Genomic DNA, 23,986 nt, shown 5'->3' with positions numbered 1-23,986 from the left:
GCAATACTATTCTATAGAGAACTGGTTATGTATCTATCTCTTATTCTGTATTTTCCAGCATACAAGATTGTGCAATGTGACATGTACAGATGGGTGCAAGATCGTGCACAATGAAAGACACAGAGCTCCAGCACAATACTGTTTACAGATGAAAAAGCCTTCTACATAAGTAGAATGTAATGTCAGAAATGCACTTGCCATAAAAGAAATAAATTTGCTAGACAAAAGGAAGAAACTACACTGTCAACAGCAGACACAAAGGAAGCTTCTGGTATATTATTCTCTATTGGGGGAGGGGACAGAATAAGACCATTTGTGAGTTTTATTTTGAGGCAAATTCTTGATACAAATTGCACTATCACACAGGAGAAACATATTTCACATTGAAGCTATCATGCCTGCCTCTTGTCCACCATCACTTACAAAGAATACTTGTCAAGGCGGTTAACCTGAACAAGAGGTCCAATTCACAGAGCCCAGTTCACGGTGGAACTTCACACAGAATTAGATCAAACAAGCAGGAACCCATGAGAAACTCACGATATGGACGTGATCTACAGATCATATTCAGGATATATAAAGAAAAATAATCTGCCTGGGGAAATCGTGGTGAGATTCTCGAAGAGACATGTAAGGGATGCAATCCTGAAAGCAGTTGCTGGAACACCACTGAAAGTGGAAGAGAATACCATCAGAGTTCTAAAAGACATTCCATTTGAAGTAAGACAACGGAGAAAGATGTACAAGGAGCGGGTGCTTTTTCTTCAGACAAATTCAATTGGATACAAATGGTTAATTCCGGAAGGGGTTACCTTCAAAATTAAGATTTTTTTTAAAAAAAAAAAGAAAAGAAAAGATTGACTCTGTTCTGAAAGCCCGTGAGTTTTTAAGGGTCCAGCCGGGAAGGCTGGAGGAAGAAAGAAAAGAAGAGGAAAGCAAGTCCAGTGGTGAGCTGGAGTCAGGGTCTTCCGGAGAGGACTCTCTTTCTGAGCAAGGGGCAGCAGCCCCAAAAAGCCCTTATAAGCTGAGAAAGAGACAAGGAACAGGGAAGTAAAGGCGGAAGGACTCTGAATTGTGCCTTTAAGGAATATTTAGTGGGATGATTAGGGGGTACTTGGCTATGACAGTTAAAAATTAAGATTAACAGAAAAAGAGATGTATTAAGGTTAGACTCGGTTTGTAAAGACTTGAACGAAGTGAAGACTTGAAGAAGACAGCGGAAATGAAGATCTCCTCTCTTGGGTTTTTAGATAGTAGTGGGTTCTTTTCTTTACCCTGTATATGTAGTTTCCCCTTCCTTATTTCTGTTATAGTTTTGTAGTATTATAAAAAAAAAAAAAATCCCCTCAGGGGGGCTTAAAAAAAGAGAGAGAGAGAGAAACTCACGGGAATATCCCCCTCTCTAAGTCTATGTTTGAGCCTATGTCCCAGAAAAGGATGTGAAACACAGTGAATACTTGTCATATATTATACAGCTGTCACTTCTGTTTCCCTCCTTGGCTTGTAAGCGCATCTCTTGTACACTCACCTTTGTCTCTCTCCTTAGTCACTAGCTCTTTGCCCTCCTTGTCTGTTGCTGAACTGTAAGCGCCTTGCAATCTGAGACCTGCCAATTTTCATTTTTACATGTAAATGCCTACGAGGTACATACTGATATCGCTGCATACATAATTAAGAATAATAATCTGCCTGTAACACAGGAGGTCATCTTCTTCCGCTGCTACCCCATGAGTCTGGTTCCCTTGACTTTATGTGCTCTGAACTTTGCAATTCTGAAGATGCTGGTTGTTTGGAAAGGGAGCTGCTCCGCCTGCACACCTCCCCCCCTTCCTCAGGGCCTGTCACTGGAGCTCTGCCTGCTTGCCTCCCTCCCTCCCATCCTCCCTTTGCTCCTTGCCTAGCTTGCCCCTCCCGTTGTCAGTGCAGTGCTTGCTTGGCTCCCCCACCCCATTGGAGCTCTGCTCTCTACCCCCCCATCAGTACAGTGCTTGCTTGGTTCTGGCTCCCCCCATCATCAGTGCTTCCCCCCCCCTGTCAGCTTGCTGCTTACCTGCCCACTCCCTCCCTGCCCACCCCCATTCTCACCACCAAGCAGCTGAGGAGAGAGGAAGATGCCTTGAAGGCAGGGCAGGCTGAGCAAGAGGTAATCTCCAAGGGGGGCACAGCTCCTCTTCTGATGGCATGCTAGGCAGTCAATTCCTCTTTCCCGCCACACCGCCGTTTATCCTGCCCTCACCATCGCTGCGCCTACGTTGCCTGTGCTTGCGAGGTAGACAGCTGTGGCAAATTCTGATTTGAGGACTCCTCTCCCAGCCAGGTAATGTGACAGCCGTGGCTCTCCCTGGCTGGTGCTCTGCCCTCCCACCCACCTCACTTCACTCGCCAGCCGTCACCCGCCTGAAGTGCCCCCCCGCTGCTCCAACAGAGAAGTGCCGTTTGCACATGCGCAGGTAACGCTCCTAAGGAAATTTAAACCCCCAATGTATGGTGTGTGTGTTTTTCATTTTCAGGGTTTTTTTTGCAAACTTAATGGGTCACCCAAGTTTGCAGAAAAACTTGTTTGGGGTAAGTATGCCCCCTATCTGTGGAAACAAGTATCCACACATAGGGGACTGTTGGGAATTAAATATATAGATTACTGAAATGTGCTCTACGTGGGGCTGCCCTTGGAAAGTGTTCAGAAACTTCAGCTGGTACAGAATGCTGCAGCCAGGATGTTGACCAGAGTGGATCTGGCTCCCAATTTGTTTCCAGGCCCAATTCAGGGTGCTAATACCGGCCTTTAAAGCCCAATAGAGTCAGAGGTCAGCATTACTTAAGGATCACCCACTCTCATACAAACTGACTAGACCACCATGGTCACCTTCCGAGGCCCTGCTTCAGCGGCTCTCAACTTCTGAGGTTAGGCAGATGGGCAACCTGAGAGAAGGCTTTTTTAGTCGTGGCCCCAAGATTGTAGAACACCCTTACAGGGGATGCCTGTCTGTCCCCTTCTATCACTGACTTCTGCCAGAGGGTGAATATTTTGTTTCATCTGGCAATGCCTCAATAATCCCTCCTCCCTGCCCTAAATTTTAATCGATGTCTCTCTCTATTTTATGTGTACGTGCGCATACACACACACACACACATTATGTGTGTGTGCTTTTTAGTTCTGTTTTTTAATCTGTTTTACAATGTGTTTTTATTACTCTGTTTTTAGTTGTAAGGCTGTTTTAGTTGGTGGCCCTGACTGGGGCTGAAAGGCAGGATATAAATCTCCTAAATAAATAAAATAGAAAAAGCAGCCAGTTCCTTGCAGGAAAAATCACTGATATAAATCAGGAAATGCTAGAGCATCTGTTCTGCATTGAGAAGGCTCCAAGTGCTCTCACTAATATCTCCAGATTAAAGGAACAGCAGTACCTGGAAAAGATCTCTTTTCTTGAGACTTTGGAGAGACATTCCCACTCCACTAAACTGTTCTGCACAGACTGATACGAACATAAGAACATAAGAGACGCCAATGTTGGATCAGGCCAACGGCCCATCCAGTCCAACACTCTGTGTCACACAGTGGCCAGAAATACCAGTGCCATCAGGAGGTCCAGCAGTGGGGCCAGGACATTAGAAGCCCTCCCACTGTTGACCCCCCCCAAGCACCAAGAAGACAGAGCATCACTTGCCCCAGAGCCCCTACCTATACCTTGTGGCTAATAGCCACTAATGGACCTCTGCTCCATATGCTTATCTAATCCCCTTTTGAAGCCGTCCATGCTTGTAGCACCCACCACTTCCTGTGGCAGTGAATTCCATGTGTTAATCACTCTTTGGGTGAAGAAGTACTTCCTTTTATCCGTTCTAACCCGACCGCTCTGCAGTTTCATGGAGTGCCCACGAGTTCTGGCCTGACTCCCTGTGTGGCACCTTTCTATGTCAATATCATAAGAGGTAACTGATCAGCCACAACAGGGTTACTCTGGACAGCTTACACAATTTGAAACCCCTTGACATTGGGCCAGCATCCAAATGTTTAGATCATGTATCCCTCTGCAAATGATCTAATCTTAAATGCACACAGCAAAGAGAAAATACTTCAGTACTTTCACCCTGCAGCTGATGGGATGTGATGTTCTGGTCCACAGTTTTTGCCCCCCAAGTAAAGCCTCCATATGTAAACAAAATGGATTTCGGAGGGGCCAGTTTCATTCTCACCTTTCTTTTAGCATTTATTCTTATAAGGTAAAGGTAAAGGTTCCCTTGCTCGAAAGCCAGTTGAATCCGACTTCAGGGTTGCGGTGCTCATCTCCGTTTCAAAGCCGAAGAGCCAGCACTGTCCGAAGACATTTCTGTGGTCATGTGGCCGGCATGACTAAACACTGAAGTGGTACCTATTTATGTACTTGCAATTTCTTGCTTTCGAACTGCTAGGTTCAAGAGGGAATTAGATAAATATATGGAGCAGAGGTCCATCAGTGGCTTGAATCTAGCCTGCTTCTGGAGTCTGTGCCTTCCTCCTGACAGCTAAGTATGCTATCGCTGGAGCCTAAAAGGGCGGCAAGAGGAGGTTAAAGGGTGTCAAGGTGTGCCCTTCCCCTTATCCGTGGCAACCCCTCTGAAAGGCACTCCTCCTTCCTTTTTTATTAGTAAGCTGTTCTGACCAGAGGTCTTCAGCATAAAAAATAATATAATAAAAACATAGCAGAATAAAATATTGCAACATTCATCTACAATGCTCAAAAGAAACATTAACAAATTAAATAAAATCTTGATAGCACCCCAAAGAAATTGTTATTGTCAAAAATTCAGCAAGAAGTCCTTAATGGTATTTGCAAAGAGATCACCCAGGATTTTGACAGGAAGCTGGTATTTGATCAAGACAGTCATGATCTAAAGATTACTGACTACAGTCCACTGATCACAAAATAACATAAGGTGATCTACTGCATGAGATTAGAAGCAGCAAAAACTATTCAAGAATGGGTTGTTTTTAGCAAAGCACCCCCTCTATTCTGTAGTTGGCAAAACATTCACTCTGTCAAGCATCAAAGCACACCTGTAACTAGGGATAAGAACATAAGAACATAAGAGAAGCCAATGTTGGATCAGGCCAGTGGCCCATCCAGTCCAACACTTTGTCACACAGTGGCCAAAAATACCAGATGCCATCAGGAGGTCCACCAGTGGGGCCAGGATACTAGAAGCCCTCTCACTGTTGCCCCCCCCCCAAGCCCCAAGAATACAGTGCATCACTTGCCCCAGACCGAGAGTTCCTATCTACATCTTGTGGCTAATAGCCACTGATGAACCTCTGCTCCATATATTTATCTAATTCCCTCTTGAAGTTGTCCATGCTTGTAGCCGCCGCCACCTCCTGTGGCAGTGAATTCCATGTGTTAATCACTCTTTGAGTCAAGAAATACTTCCTTTTATCTGTTCCAACCTGATTGCTCAGCAATTTCATTGAGTGCCCACGAGTTCTTGTATTGTGAGAAAAGGAAAAAAGTACCTCTTTCTCTACCTGCTCTATCCCATGCATAATCTTATAAACCTCGATCATGTCACCCCTCAGCTGCTGTTTCTCCAAGCTGAAGAGCCCCAAGTGTTTTAACCTTTCTTCATAGGGAAAGTGTTCCAACCCTTTTATCATTCTAGTTGCCCTTTTCTGCACTTTTTCCAATGCTATAATATCCTTTTTAAGGTGTGGTGACCAGAACTGTACACAGTATTCCAAATGTGGTCTCACCATCAATTTATACAGGGGCATTATGATACTGGCTGATTTGTTTTCAATTCCCTTCCTAATAATCCCCAGCATAATGTTGGCCTTTTTTATTGCAGGTTGTTGGGGGGGTTTGCACACTGTCTTGACATTTTCATTGAGTTATCTACTATGACTCCAATATCTCTCTCTTGGTCAGTCTCTGCCAGTTCGGACCCCATCAACGTGTATTTATAGTTAGGATTTTTGGCTCCAATGTGCATCACCTTGCACTTGGCCACACTGAACCCCATTTGCCATGTTGACGCCCACTCGCCCATCCTTGACAGATCCCTTTGGAGTGCCTCACAATCCTCCCTGGTTCTCACCACCCTGAACAACTTCGTGTCATCTGCAAATTTAGCCACTTCACTGCTTACTCCCAACTCCAAATCATTAATAAACAAGTTAAAAAGCATCGGACTGAGTACTGATCCCTGTGGTACCCCACTGCTTACCACCCTCCACTGAGAAAATTGCCCATTTATATGTAAGGAAATTTACACACAAGGGGAGGATTGGAGAGCAGGAAATTCCTACTGCAGAAACGGAACATGTATCCGTTGCACACGACATAACAAGGCAAAGGCCAAGGAACGGGACTCTATTAGCCACAGACTTCTCCTAAGCACTGCTGGAATTATCTTCCTTCAACAGAAGGAGTCCCCACCTCCCTCCCACTGGGCACTGAGAAAAGAGCCATGTCGTGAATTAAAAGCGGCAATTCAGGCCCTAGATGCCAAGGAACACTATAAAGATTCTACTTTTAGTGCAGTTCCTGTGACACACCTAGGTACTCCTGCCATCCAGTTGAAGGAACTGAAGTAGTGGACCATCTATGGACTCAGAGACTCCATTAACCGAAACACTTGTCCAAAACATGGAAAGAAAGAAAGAAAGAAAGAAAGAAAGAAAGAAAGAAAGAAAGAAAGAAAGAAAGAAAGAAAGAAAGAAAGAAAGAAAGAAAGAAAGAAAGAAAGAAAACCTGAGGAATTACCTTGGCATTAAAATCTTCTTGCTGTCTCCTCTTAAGTTAAAAAAAAACAAAACTTAAAAGAGCATTTACATTTCCCGGAGCAATTTCTGTAACTGAATAAACATGAGTTTATTCTTACACATAAGATTGTAGCTAAACATAACTCCCAGATATTTGAAGTGGGCCATCTGTTCTGTTTTTCCCCCCTTGATGGCCCAGAGCCTCTGCTTAACACAGGGACTTTCTATGTACCACCATACACTGAGCAGAGGAGGTTATTATAACAGGTTAGGGTCATTAAAAAACCTCCCTTACCATATTCTGCACAAATTATTGAATATTCTTGAGGAGAGAAAGCTGTTCCTTACATGGCTAACTAGGCCAGTCAAGGGTATATGCGGGAGGTCTAGTTTTCCCCAGTTCTGGAACTCAGTGAGGGTTAGGGTTCTAGTGGAATTAACGTACACTGGTGAAAGTATCTGCTATTCTAGTCCTTGACACCCGTTCATGTTTTAATATCCGTGCCTCTTAAATAAAACTGACAATAATTACTGATGAAGAAATGGAAACAAAATTAGTATATCCATGGGGAAAAGCAGAAAAGAGATGGCACTACTCTAAAGCCCCTCCAGCAGGCCTCAAACACTGTCTTATGATGGGACCTAAAGAACACAAAACATTGAATCTCCTGTTACTTTACACAGACACATTAGTTACATCCTCCCTACTCATAAGAGCTGCAGCCATGTGGATAATCCCCCATAACTGAGGAAACAAGGAACAATGAAAAGCTTCATTCATTACACTCTGCACCAAAACTAACTAATGAAAAGTAATCCATTTCATGCTGTCCTTTCATCCTATCAACTCCATTGCACTGCACCAAGGAACTGACACTTTATCAAAGCACTGGAAACAAGCAAACTCCATTCAAGACTGGTATCGTAGAAATGCACTTCATTTTTTTTAAAGCTTGTCTGAGCATCAACAAAACTGTTTAGGCCTGAGTTCTGCAACTGCATTTTGCGTGCCCCACATTACTGACCAAAGATACCAAAAACTCAGGAGTAAAATGTTTTTCAAGTTAAAAAGTTAATTAACTGGGCGATATAGGAACAGGCTTGTCCAAGGTTATAAAGTAGAATGATGCTATATTTTGCTGGCTCAACTTTGGCTGTAGTTTGCATTGCTACAGAGATAAAGGGAAGAGGGAAATGAAACTCCTAAAACTAGTTGCAGACAGAAGCATGCCAAAGAAGCAACCCTATAGTGTTACCCAAAGGGGCAGTCTCCTATTTAGTTGGAGAAATTAGCTTTAAGGAGACAGAGCAAGAGGCAGGTAACTAGAGATCTCCACCAATGTGTATGTGGATTTTCCCTTAGCAAACTCTCAAAATAAACCAGGCAGGTGTTCACCCAGAAAGGTTTTTTTTATTGAAAAAGAATAAAAGAGCATAACATACACACAGAATAAAAACTTAAAAACATAAAAGGTTAGCTATGAGAAAAATAGGGAGGAGTAGGGGGAGATAGATTTCAGGAAAGCTATAGTTACTAATTTCAAAGAGTGAGGTCCACAGAGGCAGCAGTGAAACGGTCAGCGTTTCACGGAGGAGAATGAAAGGCCCACAGTCAAGTGAAGGTGTGAGGTAGGATCCAGAACACATACACACAGAGACTGGTGGCATAGAACTTCAGCTATAGGGCAAAATGCTACCCCAGGGCATGTTGACGTGCTTGCCCTCAAAAACAATACCTTGATGAGTTTTCCAGGAGTAAAACAATGAGTGGGGAAAAAACCTTGATGGGCTTTACCTGGGATGAACTAAAGATGCTAATGGCTGCTTGATGGACCCACAACTACCAAATGGGAAAACTACCAGGTTTGTTAAGTCTTTAGTAGAGTAAATGAGCCATGGGAAGTAAAGCTGGGAGGTTGATAAGATTAATTCAGGTGAGGCAATATGTTTCTTGGAAAACCTTTTGTCCTGAGGTATGCATCTCCCTAGGGTAGGGAGAGGGAAGTTAGCCAGTCAGCCGCTTTGGCTCACTTCCAAATATTTTCCCAGGCTGCTCTTCTGACTGGCATCCATTTGTGTCATTTCTGGGCCAGACAGTGTTATATTTATTATATTTAGAGTGATATTATATGTGGGGTGTTCATGCCACTAACTGCTAAACTGCCCCTCTGTGGGAGGAGGGGTCCGACTGCTAACAATTGGTAAAATGAGACATCTGATTTTCACACCCACTGGCACGCAAAGTGAAAGAACACACTTAAAACATGGTTCCTTCTGCAAGCAACAGGGTGATGGTACAGGGCCAAAATAAAGTCAAGCAGGGACAGAAAGGGCAAAAAACTGAACCTTAACACTAAAATTCAGAACCTAACAAAGGTTAGTAAAATGTGAAAAAGAGGGCCAATATTAAAAACTAAATGTAAAAGATATATAGAAAAAGCTGCATGTATTTATTAAGTACAAATTTAAAACATATATAAGGGCCCATTCACATCAAATATATAAATAACATACCAATACACATTTTACTAACCTTTGTTAGGTTCTGAACAGGGCCAAAATACACATTACAGTGGCCACAGGTCCAACCCATGGCTGCCAACACCATTTTAAAGGGAAATGCAGCTGTTTAAAAACAGGAGCCCCATGACTGCTTTGGCACTTGAAAAGGGGGGGGGGGAGAGATGTATGGTGCCAGCATAGTGGCAATTTTTAAATGACTATGTTTTCCTTTAAATTCTTTGGAGAAATGTTAGATAGATATTGAATAAAGTAAATGAATTTAATTAAATATAAATTTATTCTAGACAATGTTCTGAAAACACAGATTGGCAGGTTTTTGCTGTGGTACAAGCTGAACCAAGGAGAAGCCAGATGTGGTGGGTAGGGACTGGCTAGTACCAATTACCTCAGCAACATGGCTACCTCCTCCAAGAGCAGTTTTTGTAATTTTTTTAACTGTTTACAATTTTGTTTCTCTCAGCAAGATGAAACATGTGTCCCTCCTAAAAAAGAGAAGACAACAGCCAGGTTGATATATGACGGGAGGAGCAAAATTGAAGAATTACACACATCTCTGGCATGGAAAATAACACGTGTGCCAACAAGCCTTACGTTAGATCGGTATGTATGGTTGTTTCCTTCATTTCAACACCCCCTCAGTAAGATAATACTAGAACAAACAAATCTGTACATAGTACTAATTTTTCAGCCAGATTCACTTTGTGGACAAAGACCCAACTGTGACCACTCTGAATTCTACATCTGTCTTTATGCTCATCTAAGACGCAAGATATGGAAAACATTTCGCTATAAACCATGTCAACAGCTCTCATCAATTCCCTATGGTTGCAGAAATTCTTCGGTGTGGAATGAGCAGTGCTGTTGAAGTACAACAACTTTTTTTAAAGGTTGTGGACGATAGCCTCCTACATTTCTACATGAAGCCAAAGAAGCCAATTCTGAGGGAGAGGGAGAAGGAGCTTCTGAAGTTAGGAAACAGATGGAAACAGCATACAGGGGACAAAGAGAATCTACAGAGAGGTCCTTGTTAAAAGAATGGAATTACAAGGACAGATAAGAGATGAGACTAAGAGAGGATGGGGGGGAAACAAAGAGGAAAAGCAGAGGATATAGAGTTTCTGAGAACTAAAGGAGGGATGATTCACAGGAAAGATAGAAAGAGCAAAGAAAACAGGGGAAATCAGCCTGTTCTTGCTGTAACCTAGGAAACTGAGTTTGCTTGCAGAGGTTTCAGAAAAGGGGGGGGTGGAATCTAGCTTAACAAATAATTACATGAAATTTGAAAATACAAGCAGAAGAAATAAAGGAACGGGTTGCACATATAACAATACAGTCTCACAAAAATAACAACTCGACCCACTGTCAAAAAAGCAAAGGATAATTATTGAAAGGAAGCTGTCTTAAGATGAAGATGGGGGGAGAACCCGAAGTCATTGTATCCTAAATGGTTCCCAAATACAGTGACATTTAATCACGGGAACCTGTTGGAACCTTATCTTGGTGTGCTGTGTCTTTGGAGACAGATTCGTCATGGCTCTGCTACGGACTTTATTGTTTCTGCCAAGACGCATAACTGGAAAATGAACTGTGAGGACCATCACCGTGCCCCCGGCATTTGTCCACAGGACCCCCAGCCTGGCATAATTAGACATCTGCAGATGCTCCAAATCAAAAAAACACTGTCTGCTAAACAGAGATGCACACAATGTCCTTTGAGCCAGTTTTTAAAATCCTTATCACAGGTTCCCCCTTGAATAAATAATGCGTAAGACTGCTCCCCTCCTTTAGCACCACTGGGCAAAGAAAGAAAATTAAAGGAAGGCACATATATCAGTAACTTACTGGTGACGTAGTTAATCGAAGTATCGTTCCATTTTTAATTTCATTGCGGTTCTGGAAAAAAGGAAAATGCCAAATGTCAGGCATCCATAATTCAAGCTCTTTAAAAATATATATCAATGTATATGAATCATACAGAGGTATATGGAACAGACCAACTTTGCAGCAGCTATTAGGTATCTCCCATGACACATGAAAATTGTTTTTTACTGCTGCTGTATATGGTATAATAGCAGCTACAAGAAAGGACATTGTCAAGGATACAACTCATTCCACCTGACCACACTGAGCTAGCTTCCCCATGGCTATTCAGCATGGGATCTCCCCCGAATAATGAAAGCAATTACAGGCTTTCTCTCTACAGTCAAAACTATTCCAAAACTGTTATTTTGATCATGGGGGCTCTGGGTTCCATGGACAGGAGCAACTCATATACATTCCTTCACCCACTCACACGCCAATTTAAAAAATAATATTTTCCCAGGATATGCACCAGTAACAGCCTCGGTTGGATCCCCATAGTCATAGGGTGAGTGAAGCAGGACTTTTCTGCCTCTTCTCTACAGCTCCTGCCGGCTCTATTCCTGGGGGCTCTAGGGACCCTCAAGAAAACGTGGCGGGTGCCAAAGTTGCAGTCTGCAATGTGTGCGTGTGTGCGTGGAGAATCAACAAAAATTGCACCCTCCCTCCTCCACCAGATCAGCATCTTTGGATCCAACCCCTCAGCAGCTTTATCCTATTTGAGGGGGAAAAGGCTCTAGCCTGTGCTCGTAAGCAGGTCATCTCAAGATTATGAGCCATGGCCCATCCCCCATTCACACCACCAGGTTGGTTTGTGTTTAGGGCTGCCAGACCTGGCCACCAGCAGGAGATCGGGGGGGGTGGGAGTGAATCAGTTACAGTGTGGTATCATTTCTGGGGAAACCCCAGAAGTGGCATCACACCTTTCTAGGAATCACCTGAAACTGCATGGTAAAAATTACAGAGTTTTCAGCAATTCCTAGAAAGGACTGCTGTCACGCCTGAGATTTTCCCCAGCTGCGACATCACGCCATTGGCCCAATGGCCATTTTCTTCCACTGCTGCTCTGAGCGGCAGCAGGAAATGAGAGGTGGGAGCGGGGGATCCCCCCCACCCGGGGGTCTGGCAACCAAACTTGTGTGAGGAAAAGCAACAACACGATGCCCATGGGGGGTGGGGTGTACCTACTGCAGTCATTCAGGCTATCCTTTGTGCACATGGACTTTGTGTTTTCAGCAAAGAGCAGTGAGGGAAGTTTCCAGAATGAGAAGGAACAACCTTGAGGGAACTTTTCCCACCTTGTGCTGGGGAGACATGTCGGCTGGTGTTAAGAGTACAGACACAACCTTCATGTGCTCTTAACTTGACACACTGAGTGGCTGAGACTCACATGGCAAATGCTTCCCAAATGATTCACCCTCCCCTTTGAAAGCAAGCAGGACGACCCCCAAGTTTTCATTAAACCCCCATGCTCTGAAGTAAAAGTGATGAGGAAACAACTGCCCTGAAAAGGAAGCAAAATAATTTTGATGTGATTTCCAAAACTCCGTTCCTCATGCAGGGCTTGGCTTCACAGCCACTGGCAGCTACTGAGAAATACTTTGAAGCCCACATTCTGTGTAAAAAGGCACGAGTAAATGGTGCTGTGAAATCCAACTCCAAATTGACATCACGTCGTTGGAGTGTGTAGGTCTGCTTAAACCTATCATTAAACATCTGTAAGCACTGCGGAGTTATTCCTCTAGTGCTCCGTTTTCCATAGCAGCATTGTGCCATCTTAAAACCACTGGAACAAGCCACACTGAGGTCTGATACGACCATTTCACATTCTCGTTCAGACACAAAGCACAGGCGCTGGAGCTCACATTCAAACGTGAGGACATCAAAGGGACCCCTGATTCTTAAAATAGCAAAAGATGTTATTCCTCACTGAGGATGGGGGGGGGGTAGAACAGGAGGGGAAAGAACGAGTTAATTTGATTTTCTTTTGGTTAAACAGATATACGATAACTGCATCATCAAAATACAGAACACTTTTTGTAAGCGCACAGGACAATTCTTTCCCAAACTCTGTCATAGGACTCATAGTGACTTGTAAGTAGCCACTTGCGTGATGATCCACAGGGACAAATAATAAGGCATTAGAGAGTACAAGAAGCGGTGACCCGCGATCGTGGGGGGGGGGGAGCTCCACACAGAGGAGGAAGCCGCCGCAGGTGAGCCTTCTCCCCTTCCCGTCTGGCCCCACGGCAAGGCCCATGCGGCTCTGAGCAGCTGGGCCCACCAAACCTTCCCCGCCCCCCAGGCAATGGCGGCAAGGCCCTCGCGGATCCGCCAAACTTTCACCTCCCCTCCCCACGGCAACGGTGGTGAGGCCTGAGCTTGGCCTGCCAAGCCTTCTCCGTCTCCCCTCCCCTAGTGGTGGTGGCGAGGAGGCCTGGTTGGCCGGCTGGCTGGCCAAGCCTTCCCCCCCCCCCCAGTGGCGAGGCAGTTCTCAGAGCCTTCCCTGCACATGCGCAGGGGACTCTTTTACTTTTTGGGGGGGTTAAATATCCCCTGTATAGTTTTTAAAACTTTTCAGATTTTTCTGCACACCTGGAGACTACTCCAAGTATGCAGGAAAATCTCCCTGCCCCCCAGGTGCCCCCGATGTGCAGATTTAGATATCCGCACGGAGGGGGCGCCTTGGCTATTAGATATATAGATTTTAAAAAACACAACACATATATTATCTCTATATGGTGCTCATGGGTGCTATGGCACCTACTAACCCCTTTCCTGGTGCCCACCAGGTGCTTTTAGAAAGTGGGTGGGGCCAGGTGAGGCTTTTGTCCAGCACGGCTTCTGACTGCCCATTGGAGATTTGATTGGTTGTGCGGATTTTTAAAGGTGTTGCTTTGGTGGCAGCCGCCACCACTCCACAAGGATCTTCACTGGATGACTGCAGGTAAGCCACAACAGCCTTTTTTGTGGCTGGCTCTGCCTCCTGCAGCAGCTATTTTTGTGGCTGTGCCCACCATTCTGTATTTGAATTCCAAAAGCGCCCACAAGTTCAGAAAGGTTGGAGACCCCTACTGTAGCCCTTAAGGGGCCGTGGTGGCTTAAGAGGTTAAGACGCTGAGCTGTAGACCGAAAGGTCTGTAGTTCAGTAGTTTGAGACCCTACTGCCATGTGACGGAGTGAGCTCCCATCTCTGGTCCCAGCTTCTGCCAGCCTAACAATTCAAAAGCAAGAAATTGCAAGTAGATAAATAGGTACCACTTCGGTGGGAAGGTAACAGCATTCCGTGCGCCTTGGCATTTAGTCATGCTGGCCACATGACCACAGAAATGTCTTCTGACAGTGCTGGCTCTTCGGCTTGGAAACAGAGATGAGCACCGCATCCCTAGAGTTGGATTTGACTAGCTTTCAAGCAAGGAAACCTTTACCTTTACCTTATTGTAGCCCTTACAACTGATCTGTATGATAGGGACAGTACTATCTCCAATACTGAAGACCCCCTAGGTTGAAATACGGTACCTTGCATAAAGGAGATCTGAATTGCCACTCCGCCACTGACACTGTTGTTTCTTTACTACTATGCTAGGCCGGCAGTTGTCTGTAGCAACCAAAGCTAGAAATATAGCACCATTTTGGCTGTGTGTGTGAGCGGCTATCTCCTTCTGCCCTACACAGGAGTAGAATTCTAACTCAAAAAGAAGGAGGGCCTTCACAGTTGCTAAAAGACCTCCTCTATCAATCTACCTTTATCCAATCTAGTACAATTTGCCACAAGCACAAAATAATAACTAAAAACATGTGCAAAGTCCAGAACTCTGCAGCTTATTCAATGGCTTGTGTATCTTTTGATTAAAACAAAATTTAATTGCCTTAGGGAATTCCTACCATTTTATCTTAACCTAACACAAGAAAAATGAAGATGGGCAACTGTGTCTGTCTGTAGCAGCAGAAAAGAGTTAAGAGTCCAGTAGTACCTTAAAGACTAACAAAATTTGTGGTAGGGTAGGAGCTTTCGTGAGTCACTGCTCACTTCTTTAGAAACCAAGGAAAGCGGTTCAGCACTGAGAACTTAACACATCAAAGGTGTTAAAGATAACAACCCCCAGATAGGCCAGACTTAGCCTACACTCCGCCCCCTGGCACTACAGAGCCAAGGACCTCATGTACAGCCTGTATGGTGGCATACTGTAGTTCTCTATTGTATTTGCTTCCTCCCAACCTGTGTGAGAGAGCGCACGCATATGCTGGGGGGAACACAACAAGCAGCCTGGCAAGCGTATGTTGTGAGGCCCAGCCGGAGACACAACAGGGAAATCTCTCCCCATTACACCTCAGGGGAAGCAACTGAGAAGCTGTCTTTGGGGGCGAGAGCATATCCAAACACCCCCTTTCAGCTCAGAGAACTGACACACACACACACCAAAGAAAACAACAACACTGTCCATGATGGTGTGAGGTGCTGTGCCACTTCACTCTAGCCGAGATCCCTTTTGGCTCACCTAGCTGTCTCAGGTGTGTACCCCTGCACATACAAATGATTGGGTGCCCTAGAGCAGGTGCCCATGCACACAGACAGGAAACGGCTTCCTGTACAGCCAAACTTCATGTTGGCTGATCTCCCAATGTGTTCTGTAATCTTAAAAAGTAGCCCCGGGGATGGATGGGTTAAGTGACTTGGATTGAGGATGTGCCACTAGCTGAGGGGTTAACACCCCCATACTATCAGCTGTTAGGGGAGGAAAAACAGCAACAGTATGGGGCTAAAAGGAGCCAGTTTGGTGTAGTTGTTAAGTGCGCGGACTCTAATCTGGGAGAACCGGGTTTGATTCCCCACTCCTCCACTTGCAGCTGCTGGATGACCTTGGGCAAGCCGTAGTTCTGATAAGAGCTGTCCTTGAAAAACAGCAGTTTCTGTCAGAGCTCTCTCAGCCCCACCTACCTCACAGGGTGTCTGTTGTGGGGAGGGGAAGGGAACAGAGTCTGTAAGCTGTTTTGATAACTCCGAGTGAAGGGTGGGGTATAAATCCAATCTCTTCTCCTCTTCTTCTAAAAGCAGCTGGTGGGGGGCTGATTTCTACCTGGACAATGGCATGGGGGGGAGAGTAAACTCCCCTCCCTATATGGTGCAGCAAGTAGGGGCTCACACAGCTACCCTTTAAAAGTTAAGCGACATGTTGAAATATCCCATCAACGATCCTCAACGACTATAATTTATTTATTTAATTCGACTTCTATCCCGCCTTGCCTGACAAGCAGGCTCAAGGTACAATAAAAACAGATAAAATTCTAACAATAAAATATAAAGTGCAGATTAAATACAAACGATAAGACAGCTCATCCTGCATAAAAGGAGGGTTAGCAACTCTCTTTGAAAAGCTGGGCACGTATGCCTCGTTGTCCAGTTGTGCGACTGGAAAAAAAAACCCTCTAGTGGCACATAGCTGTGTAATCACTATCATCAGAGTCAAAAGAAATAACTGCTATAAGGAAACCAGAGCTAAATTATAACCAATGTCATAACATGAGAGAGTAATTAATTTCCTGAGGTTATTGTGGTTAGGGTTTGTTTTGTTTTGTTTTTTTCTGGAACGGATGGTAAAAGAGTCAAGGAGCCCGTTGAACTTCACAGCCACACCAGCTTCGGAGAATGCTGTACTTTTCAGCCCCTCCCATGATTTCCAAGGCAAGGGAATCCTGCGATCACAAAGCTGGGGCAGGACAGCCTTAGCCAAGGAGGTATTACATTACACAGGGAGTGATTAAAATGTGGAATTCACTGCCAGAGGTTGTTATGGCCACAGGAACAAGCAATTTTAAAAGGGGATTAGATAGATTCATGGAGGATAGGTCTGTCAGTGGCTACTAGCCATGGTGACTGAGGGGCGCCTCCACATTCAGAGGCACTAAACCTCTGAATCCCAGAGCCAAGAGGCAACATTAGGGGAAGGCCTTGGCCTCTATGCTCTGTTGTTGGCCATCCAGAGGAACTGGTTGGCCACTGTGTGGGACAGGGTGCTGGACTAGACGGACCATTGGTCTGATCCAGCAGGGCTCTTTTGATGCTCTTATCAGGGGAAGGCCTCAGCCTCTATGCCTTGTTGTTGGCTGTCCAGAGGAACTGGTTGGCCACTGTGTGGGACAGGAAGCTGGACTAGGTGGACCACTGCTCTGATCCAGCAGGGATTTTCTTGTATTCTTATGGCTTGAATGTACATGGGGGGCAATGCGTGCCCAACGCAGCAGGTGGGAGGCTGAGGGCCACCAGGCCAGCCCACAAAACAGTGGTGAATTGAAATCCGCTCTTATCAGGGGAAGGCCTCTATGCCTTTTGTTGGCCCTGCCAAGAAACTGGTTTGGCCACTGTTGCAGTTGACAAACAATAGTTAGCTCCTATATTCAAATTCGGGCTGCTGGACTAGATGGACCACCGGTCTAATCCAGCAGGGCTCTTCTTATGCAATTTGTTCCTGTGGGTGTGGTCTGCAGTAGAATCCCTTCCTTTTGACAAACAACCAAGGGGCAGAGGTCTTCCACCAGCTTTACTTAGGAGCACTTTACTCACACCCTGGCACAAGCACAGAATCAGGCAACACAAGAAGCAAGCCAAAATAAACAGCTGGCCTCTCTCAACTGATTACTCTTTACAATCTTGGAGGAAGCGGGGGTGGGGTGGGGACTCAATGTTGATCTAATTTAGGGATACATGTTATAAACTACCAGACAGACAAATCACAATTTAGACAATTAATGACACTGAAACTTCGTCCTCACCATCACAGGGGGGAAAATGCAACCACACAATGGTAGCACACAGAATTTGCTTTACTTAAATTTGCTATACTTCAGTGAATCTATGGCAATTATTATACTAAGGTTTTATTTTACTTATAAGAGACCTAGCGATACTATTCAGTTGTGGACTGGATTTGAATATAGGAGCTGTCATTTGTCAACTGCAAAAGACCTTGTGGTAAGAGGAACCTGTTGCCAGGGCCAATATCTAACATGCCCCAAGATCGGGGCAGGTTAGGGTTGCCAAGTCTATATTTGCCGGGAGCGGGGGGCTCCCGGCTGGCATCTTGTGTGTGCGCGCGCGTGCCGCATGCACGTCACCCGGAAGTGACGGGAGGACACCAGGTCCCCCCGGGGCCCGATCCGGCGCCGCCGGGGAACGGGCCTCTGGGGCGGGGGTTTCCCCGCCCCCCCGGGGGGACTTGGGATCCCTAGGGCAGGTAGAGGGATTCATGGCTGAAATGCGGCATACCTGAGCTCAGGGAGAACAGAGAGGGAATCCTCTTAGGCCATGCACAGGGCAGCTGGGATGAGGCTGGCTAGTGCAGGGCTGTGTGTGTGTGTCTCCCCCCCCCCGAACATGGGAGCACGCCCTTAGCTGAGCAAGGAGGCTGGGGCAGCCCACGGGAGGGGGGGATTCACATGAACACACATTTAACTGAATCAGACCACTGGTCCATCAAGATCAATATTGCCTACTCAGACTGGCAGTGGCTCTCCAGGGTCTCAAGTACTGGTCTTTCACATCCCTTACCTCCTAATTCTTTTAACTGGGGATACAGGGGATTGAACCTGGGGCCTCCTGCATGCAAAGCAGAGGCTCTTCCACTGAACCACGGCCCCCTCCCCAAGGGTCTCCTTGGTGCATGCCAGGGTGGGACTTCAAATCTGGGCCCTGCGGGGCCTTTCTCAGTTCCGCAGGGCCTGTAAGACGGAGCTCTTCCGCCAGGCCATTGAGTGGGAGCCACCGCCACCACTATTCCACCTCCGCCTCATATGCACTGTCGCATTACCATCATGATTATCTGGCCCCCACTGGGGGAGCGAGGCATCCGGGCAGGGATTGGATGACAAGATTTCAGGAAGTTACCATGGAGGTTAAGATCTACCCATCTTGGCTAAATCTGTATTGTAAATTTGTTACTGTTACTGTATTTTATTGTAATTTACTGTATTTTATTGTAATTTATTGTTTTATATCATGTGTTTTATTGTTATAACCTGGCACATAGTGCCCTTGTCAGCCGCCCTGAGCCTTCGGGGTAGGGCGGGATATAAATCTAAACAAATAAATAAATAAAAGGGCAGCCAGCAGAGGCTGGAATAGGCGGGGAAAGCGAGGCAGAAAGTCCTCCCAGGAAGACAGGGAGGAGTGCAGAAACTAACTCCCTTACATGCTCAGTGGCAACCTCGTGTGCTCAGAGGCTGAATAAAGGTTTATTGACTCAGTAACTAGGGAGGTTTCATATCTGTCTGACTAATGCATGGATCACTGTGGCTAAGTCACGGGGGGAGGGGGGAGGTAGGGAAGCCAGTTGCCTGACCTGCCGATAGGGTTGCCAAGTTGTAATTAAGCCGCAGCAGGGGACTCCCGAGGGAACATAGAGTTTTCCCTCGGATGACCGTGGCCCCGCCCCCCAGCACGCCTGGCGTGGCTGTGTCACTTCCGGGTGACGTGCTGATGCCGGGCACGTCCCGTGCTTTGGGGGTGGGGTTCCCCCTGGAGCCCTATCCGCCGCCGGCGGGGAACGGGCCTCTGGGGCGGGGGTTTCCCCGCCCCCTGGGGGGACTTGGCAAGCCTACCTGCTGAAGATGGTAAAAGGCAGATCTGGCAACATTTGTGACCTGGGCCTTCACCGAAAGTGGAGGTGTCTAGGATCACACCCAGAAGAAGAAGAAGAGGAAGAGATTGGATTTATACCCCGCCCTTCACTTAGAGTCTCAGAGGGGCTTACAAACTCCTTTCCCTTCCCCTCCCCACAACAGACACCCTGTGAGGTGGGTGGGGCTGAGAGAACTCTGACACAAACTGCTCTTTTTCAAGGACAGCTGTGCCAGAGCTTGCGACTGACCCAAGGTCACATCAGCAGGTGCAAGTGGAGGAGTGGGGAATCAAACCCGGTTCTCCCAGATTAGAGTCTGCACACTTAACCACTACACCAAACTGGCTCCTCACTGTTGGCATTGGCATTAACAGTGTCCCCTCGAGGGTGGGGAGCCGGATTCCCAGTTCCATCCCCCCCATGGCTCAGGCACAGGACCTCTGTGCTGGATGGATTTAATTTCAGTTGACTCTGTTTCAGCCAATCAGTCACAGCTGCCAGAACCTCTGGGGCGGTATCTGGGTGGCCATCCGCCATCAGCTATAGCTGGGTGTCATCAGTGTAATGGTGACAGCCCAGCCCAAACCTCCGGACCAGCTGGGCGAGAGGGCGCATGTAGATGTTAAACAACATAGGGGAGGGGATCGCCCCTTGAGGGACGCTGCATACCAGAGGGTAACACGGGTGAAACCCTCTCCCCAAGCGCCGTTCTGTGTCCCCAACCTTGGAGAAAAGAGATAAGTCATTGCAAAGGCTATTCCTCATATCTCCACATATTATCCCCTTGTATCATGCTTTTCAGTATGATTTGTAGCCTGCCTGGGGTCACAGGGAAAAGTGGGATATAAAGATTTGAATGAATAAGTAGATTGGGCAGGTTGATAACATTTAAGGAACTTCCTGTTTGTTAGGTTAGGCAGGGTTCTGACAGTGATTGTTCCACCTCTGTTATATTTGACCTGTAATTTCTTGACTTGTAATGTTGTTTATCATATTTCACTAAAAAAAAAACAGAGTAGACTGCAAGAGTCCCTCCCCCCCCCCAAGTGCTGGTATGTCTTCTAAGGCTCAATGCAGGGTGACAGTCCGAGGCCAGATCTACCAATGTAGTGGAAGGTGGAGGGTAGACCTGTTCCCTGGAGGTCAGGTCTCCCAATATAGTGGAAAGGGGTGGGTAGACGCCCTTTGGTGGCTGGGTCTATTAATACAGTGGAAAGGAGTGGATAGACCTGTTATCCAGCAGCCAGGTCTACCAATATAGCAGAAAGGGGAGGGTAGACCTGTTCTCTGGAGTGCAGGGGAAAGGGGAGGGTAGACCTGTTATCCAGATGCCTGGTCCACCCCCATACAGGACAACGTTTTTTGCAATGAAATCTGACTTGATTCTGTTTTCTCTTATTCTGTTTAATTCATTCTTAAAATATAGTTTAAATATAGTTTAAAAGAATTCATTCTGAGATTTTTACAAGGTTATGGAAATAATTTCCAAAAAACCAATTTATGCAAAAGTAAAATTAGACTCGCTCACAACTTTAATGCCACTAGCTTTTTCGCTCACAAGGTAGAATTTTTGCTTAGAGGGAACATTGGTGGAGAGGACAAGCCCTGCCTTGCTACAGCACATCTCCTGGTGCTTAGCTTGAGGTTCCTATCCCAAGCTCTCTTGGTCTGCTACCCATAGTCCCGGCCTTATGGTGATGACACAATTACTCTTCTCGTCACATCGCTTTGGTGCTCTGGGCCTGCACTTCAGTGGGTCCCAGCTGTGGAAACCGTGAAGACCACTGCCTTAGACAATCTCCCATCCTGCAGATTTGTCCCCCTGTGTGCAATATGGAATAACAGTATTCAGCAACCATACGACGTTTTCGGAAGGGTTATTGAAATATTGTAGGAAACATGCTTTGAACACTCCAAAGAGCTATAAAAATGCAAAGCATTATTACTATTGCTACCGCCACCACAGCGGTATCAGATGCCATCTCGCAAGAGCATGTCCCTTGCGGTTCCACAGCAACCAATAACAAAAAAAGTCTGAAATCAACAAGGGTAAACAGGGGCTTACTAAACATTTCCATGCATGCCGTTGGAATGCGTCCAAAAGCATCAGCTTTCTAAGGCAACAGGCCAGCCAAAGCCTAAGTGGAAATATCTGCTCTCCAATTAAAAATCCAATTTTTTTTCTCCATTCCCAAACAATTACTTAAGAGCCTACAAGGAAACAGTCCATGAGAACACAATTAAACCAAAGGGATGTTCTGCATTAAACTGAATGAAACCACATTCAGCGTGTCAGTTAATTTCAGTGGATGCATTTACACAAAAGCTAATCTCTCTATTTAGACCCACAGAAATCAAGGATGTGGGATTAAGGGCTATGCCATGTAAACAAATTCTCATTTCTGCTCATTATATTCAAAACATACTCTACCCCAGAAGCGTCATTCTCTTTTAAAATAATGGCTAAGTGTCTTTGGTCTGATATGTTCAGATTTTAAAAGTCGCAATATCTGCAAGGAACGCCAATGTTTTACCACGATCCCATGAAGCAAATAATCCACATGCTGGTTGTTTGAACAGATCAACAGACAAAAATTTGGTTCTTTACCTGTACATACCTTCCCTCCCCCAAAAGTAACTGGACCCCACATCTGCCTCAGGGTGGGTTGAATCCAGATGAAATTTTTCAATGGCAAACATGTAGCTTTCTAGCCTCCCCTTCCCATTACAGCCTGCTGATCTCCATGAACTACTGCTTCGGGCTGGGGGGGGGGGATAAGGGACCCTGTGGGATGATATGGAAGGGTCTGAAGCAGAAAGGGGGAATCAGTGGAAATGGCAGCTTTAGTCTAGATTCAACCCCACCTTTTGAGAGTGCCTTGAAGCAGCTCCTGTCATCTTAATGAATATGTCTTTGCAGGAAAGCTGCTGATCGGGGGGGCTAAAGCAACTACATTAAAAGGAAAAGAAACACTGAAGGCATTTTATATTCTGACAAATATACATGTTAAGTAACGTGGGACATTCAGAGGCATGAGACTGTATAATTCCCTCTGATGCATGGGGGGGGGGGGCCTCTTGGTCACAGCTTCTGTACATCCAGCATCATGACCAAGGGCACACAGAAACTGCAGTGGCTGGAAATGGAAGATGGAACCCCCTGGTCCTGTCCATAGAGAAAACTCAAAGTCCTACACATATCTAGATGATGCCAGACCGTCACCATCTCATGGCCAAGGTTTGAAGAAAAGGAGGGAAGTACCATAACTTCCTATCTATGGAACCAGGAGTTAACTTTGGGGATGAACGCTGGGGGGCTGGTCTGAGGACGACCCTGTTGTTGTAGGAGGTACATAAATCTGTGTGTACCGACAAAGCTCTCAGCCCCAAAACACTACGCGCTGAAGTGATCCCCACTAAGAAATTGTTTTCAGAGTAATATCTTCCATGGGACATGATGCCATTGGTTCAAACGGCTCCTTGCATAGTGCTCGTAGCACTGCATTTAAATTTCATGCGGAGAACCTGTGCACCTGTGGTGGATTGAGGAGGGAGGCCCCCCTCAAGAACCGCCATATGTGTGGGTGATGGGGGAAAACCTACCTTTCCTAGCCCCTCCAACCGCGGAAAGGGCCATTACCTGTCGCCTTAGAGAACTAGTACTCAACCCTTTACTCGGACCCTGTTGGAGAAAAGCCATCCCCAACCTGCGCCCGCATCGGGTCCACCCCTGCTCTCCACACCAGTTAGAAGATGTTTGTCAAGATCTGTCATATCTTGGTCATAGAAGATTTTCTGGACGCCAAGAGCGTGGAAAACCACCTCTGTCTCATATCCTAGAGCTGCTAACTGTCTCCTCTCAACCTCCACGCTGTGAGTTGTAGCATGTCCAGTTGCAGATGAATGGTCATCTCCTGAGATAGAAGGTCCCGTCTGAGAGGTAGCCACCACAGATCTTGTCTGGATAGACTCATGAGGTCCTGGAACCACGCCCTCCGTGGGCAAAAGGGTGCCATCAGAATCACATCTGCTCTTTAATCTATCGCCTGCTGTACCACTCTGGGAATTAGAGTCAGGAGCGACAAGGCATAGTCCATAGGCGTCCATTCCTAGTGCCCCTTTCATGTGAGTTTTGGACGTAAACCTTTATTTTTTATTTTTTTACTTGATGGTCTGTCTTTATGTGAAAGGATCCACCTCTGCCTTCCAAATCTTTCACTGATCTGTTGGAAGGCGTCCCTCTGTAAACACG

General features: G+C 46.0%; 1 protein-coding gene across 1 annotated transcript in view; it reads right to left on the bottom strand.

Moving 5' to 3' along the window:
- The window catches only part of LOC107117157 (engulfment and cell motility protein 1), a 346,435-nt gene that overhangs the window by 193,392 nt on the left and 129,057 nt on the right, over positions 1-23,986 (bottom strand). Inside the window, exon 5 of the mRNA XM_015419223.1 lies at positions 11,102-11,152. Within this exon, the coding sequence (XP_015274709.1) occupies positions 11,102-11,152 (51 nt within the window). The remainder of the gene's footprint in view (positions 1-11,101; positions 11,153-23,986) is intronic.

This window comes from Gekko japonicus, unplaced genomic scaffold (assembly GCF_001447785.1).
Source record: "Gekko japonicus isolate JY-2015 unplaced genomic scaffold, Gekko_japonicus_V1.1 scaffold190, whole genome shotgun sequence".
Lineage (NCBI taxonomy): Eukaryota > Metazoa > Chordata > Lepidosauria > Squamata > Gekkonidae > Gekko > Gekko japonicus.
This window is presented reverse-complemented; position numbering and strand designations above follow the sequence as displayed.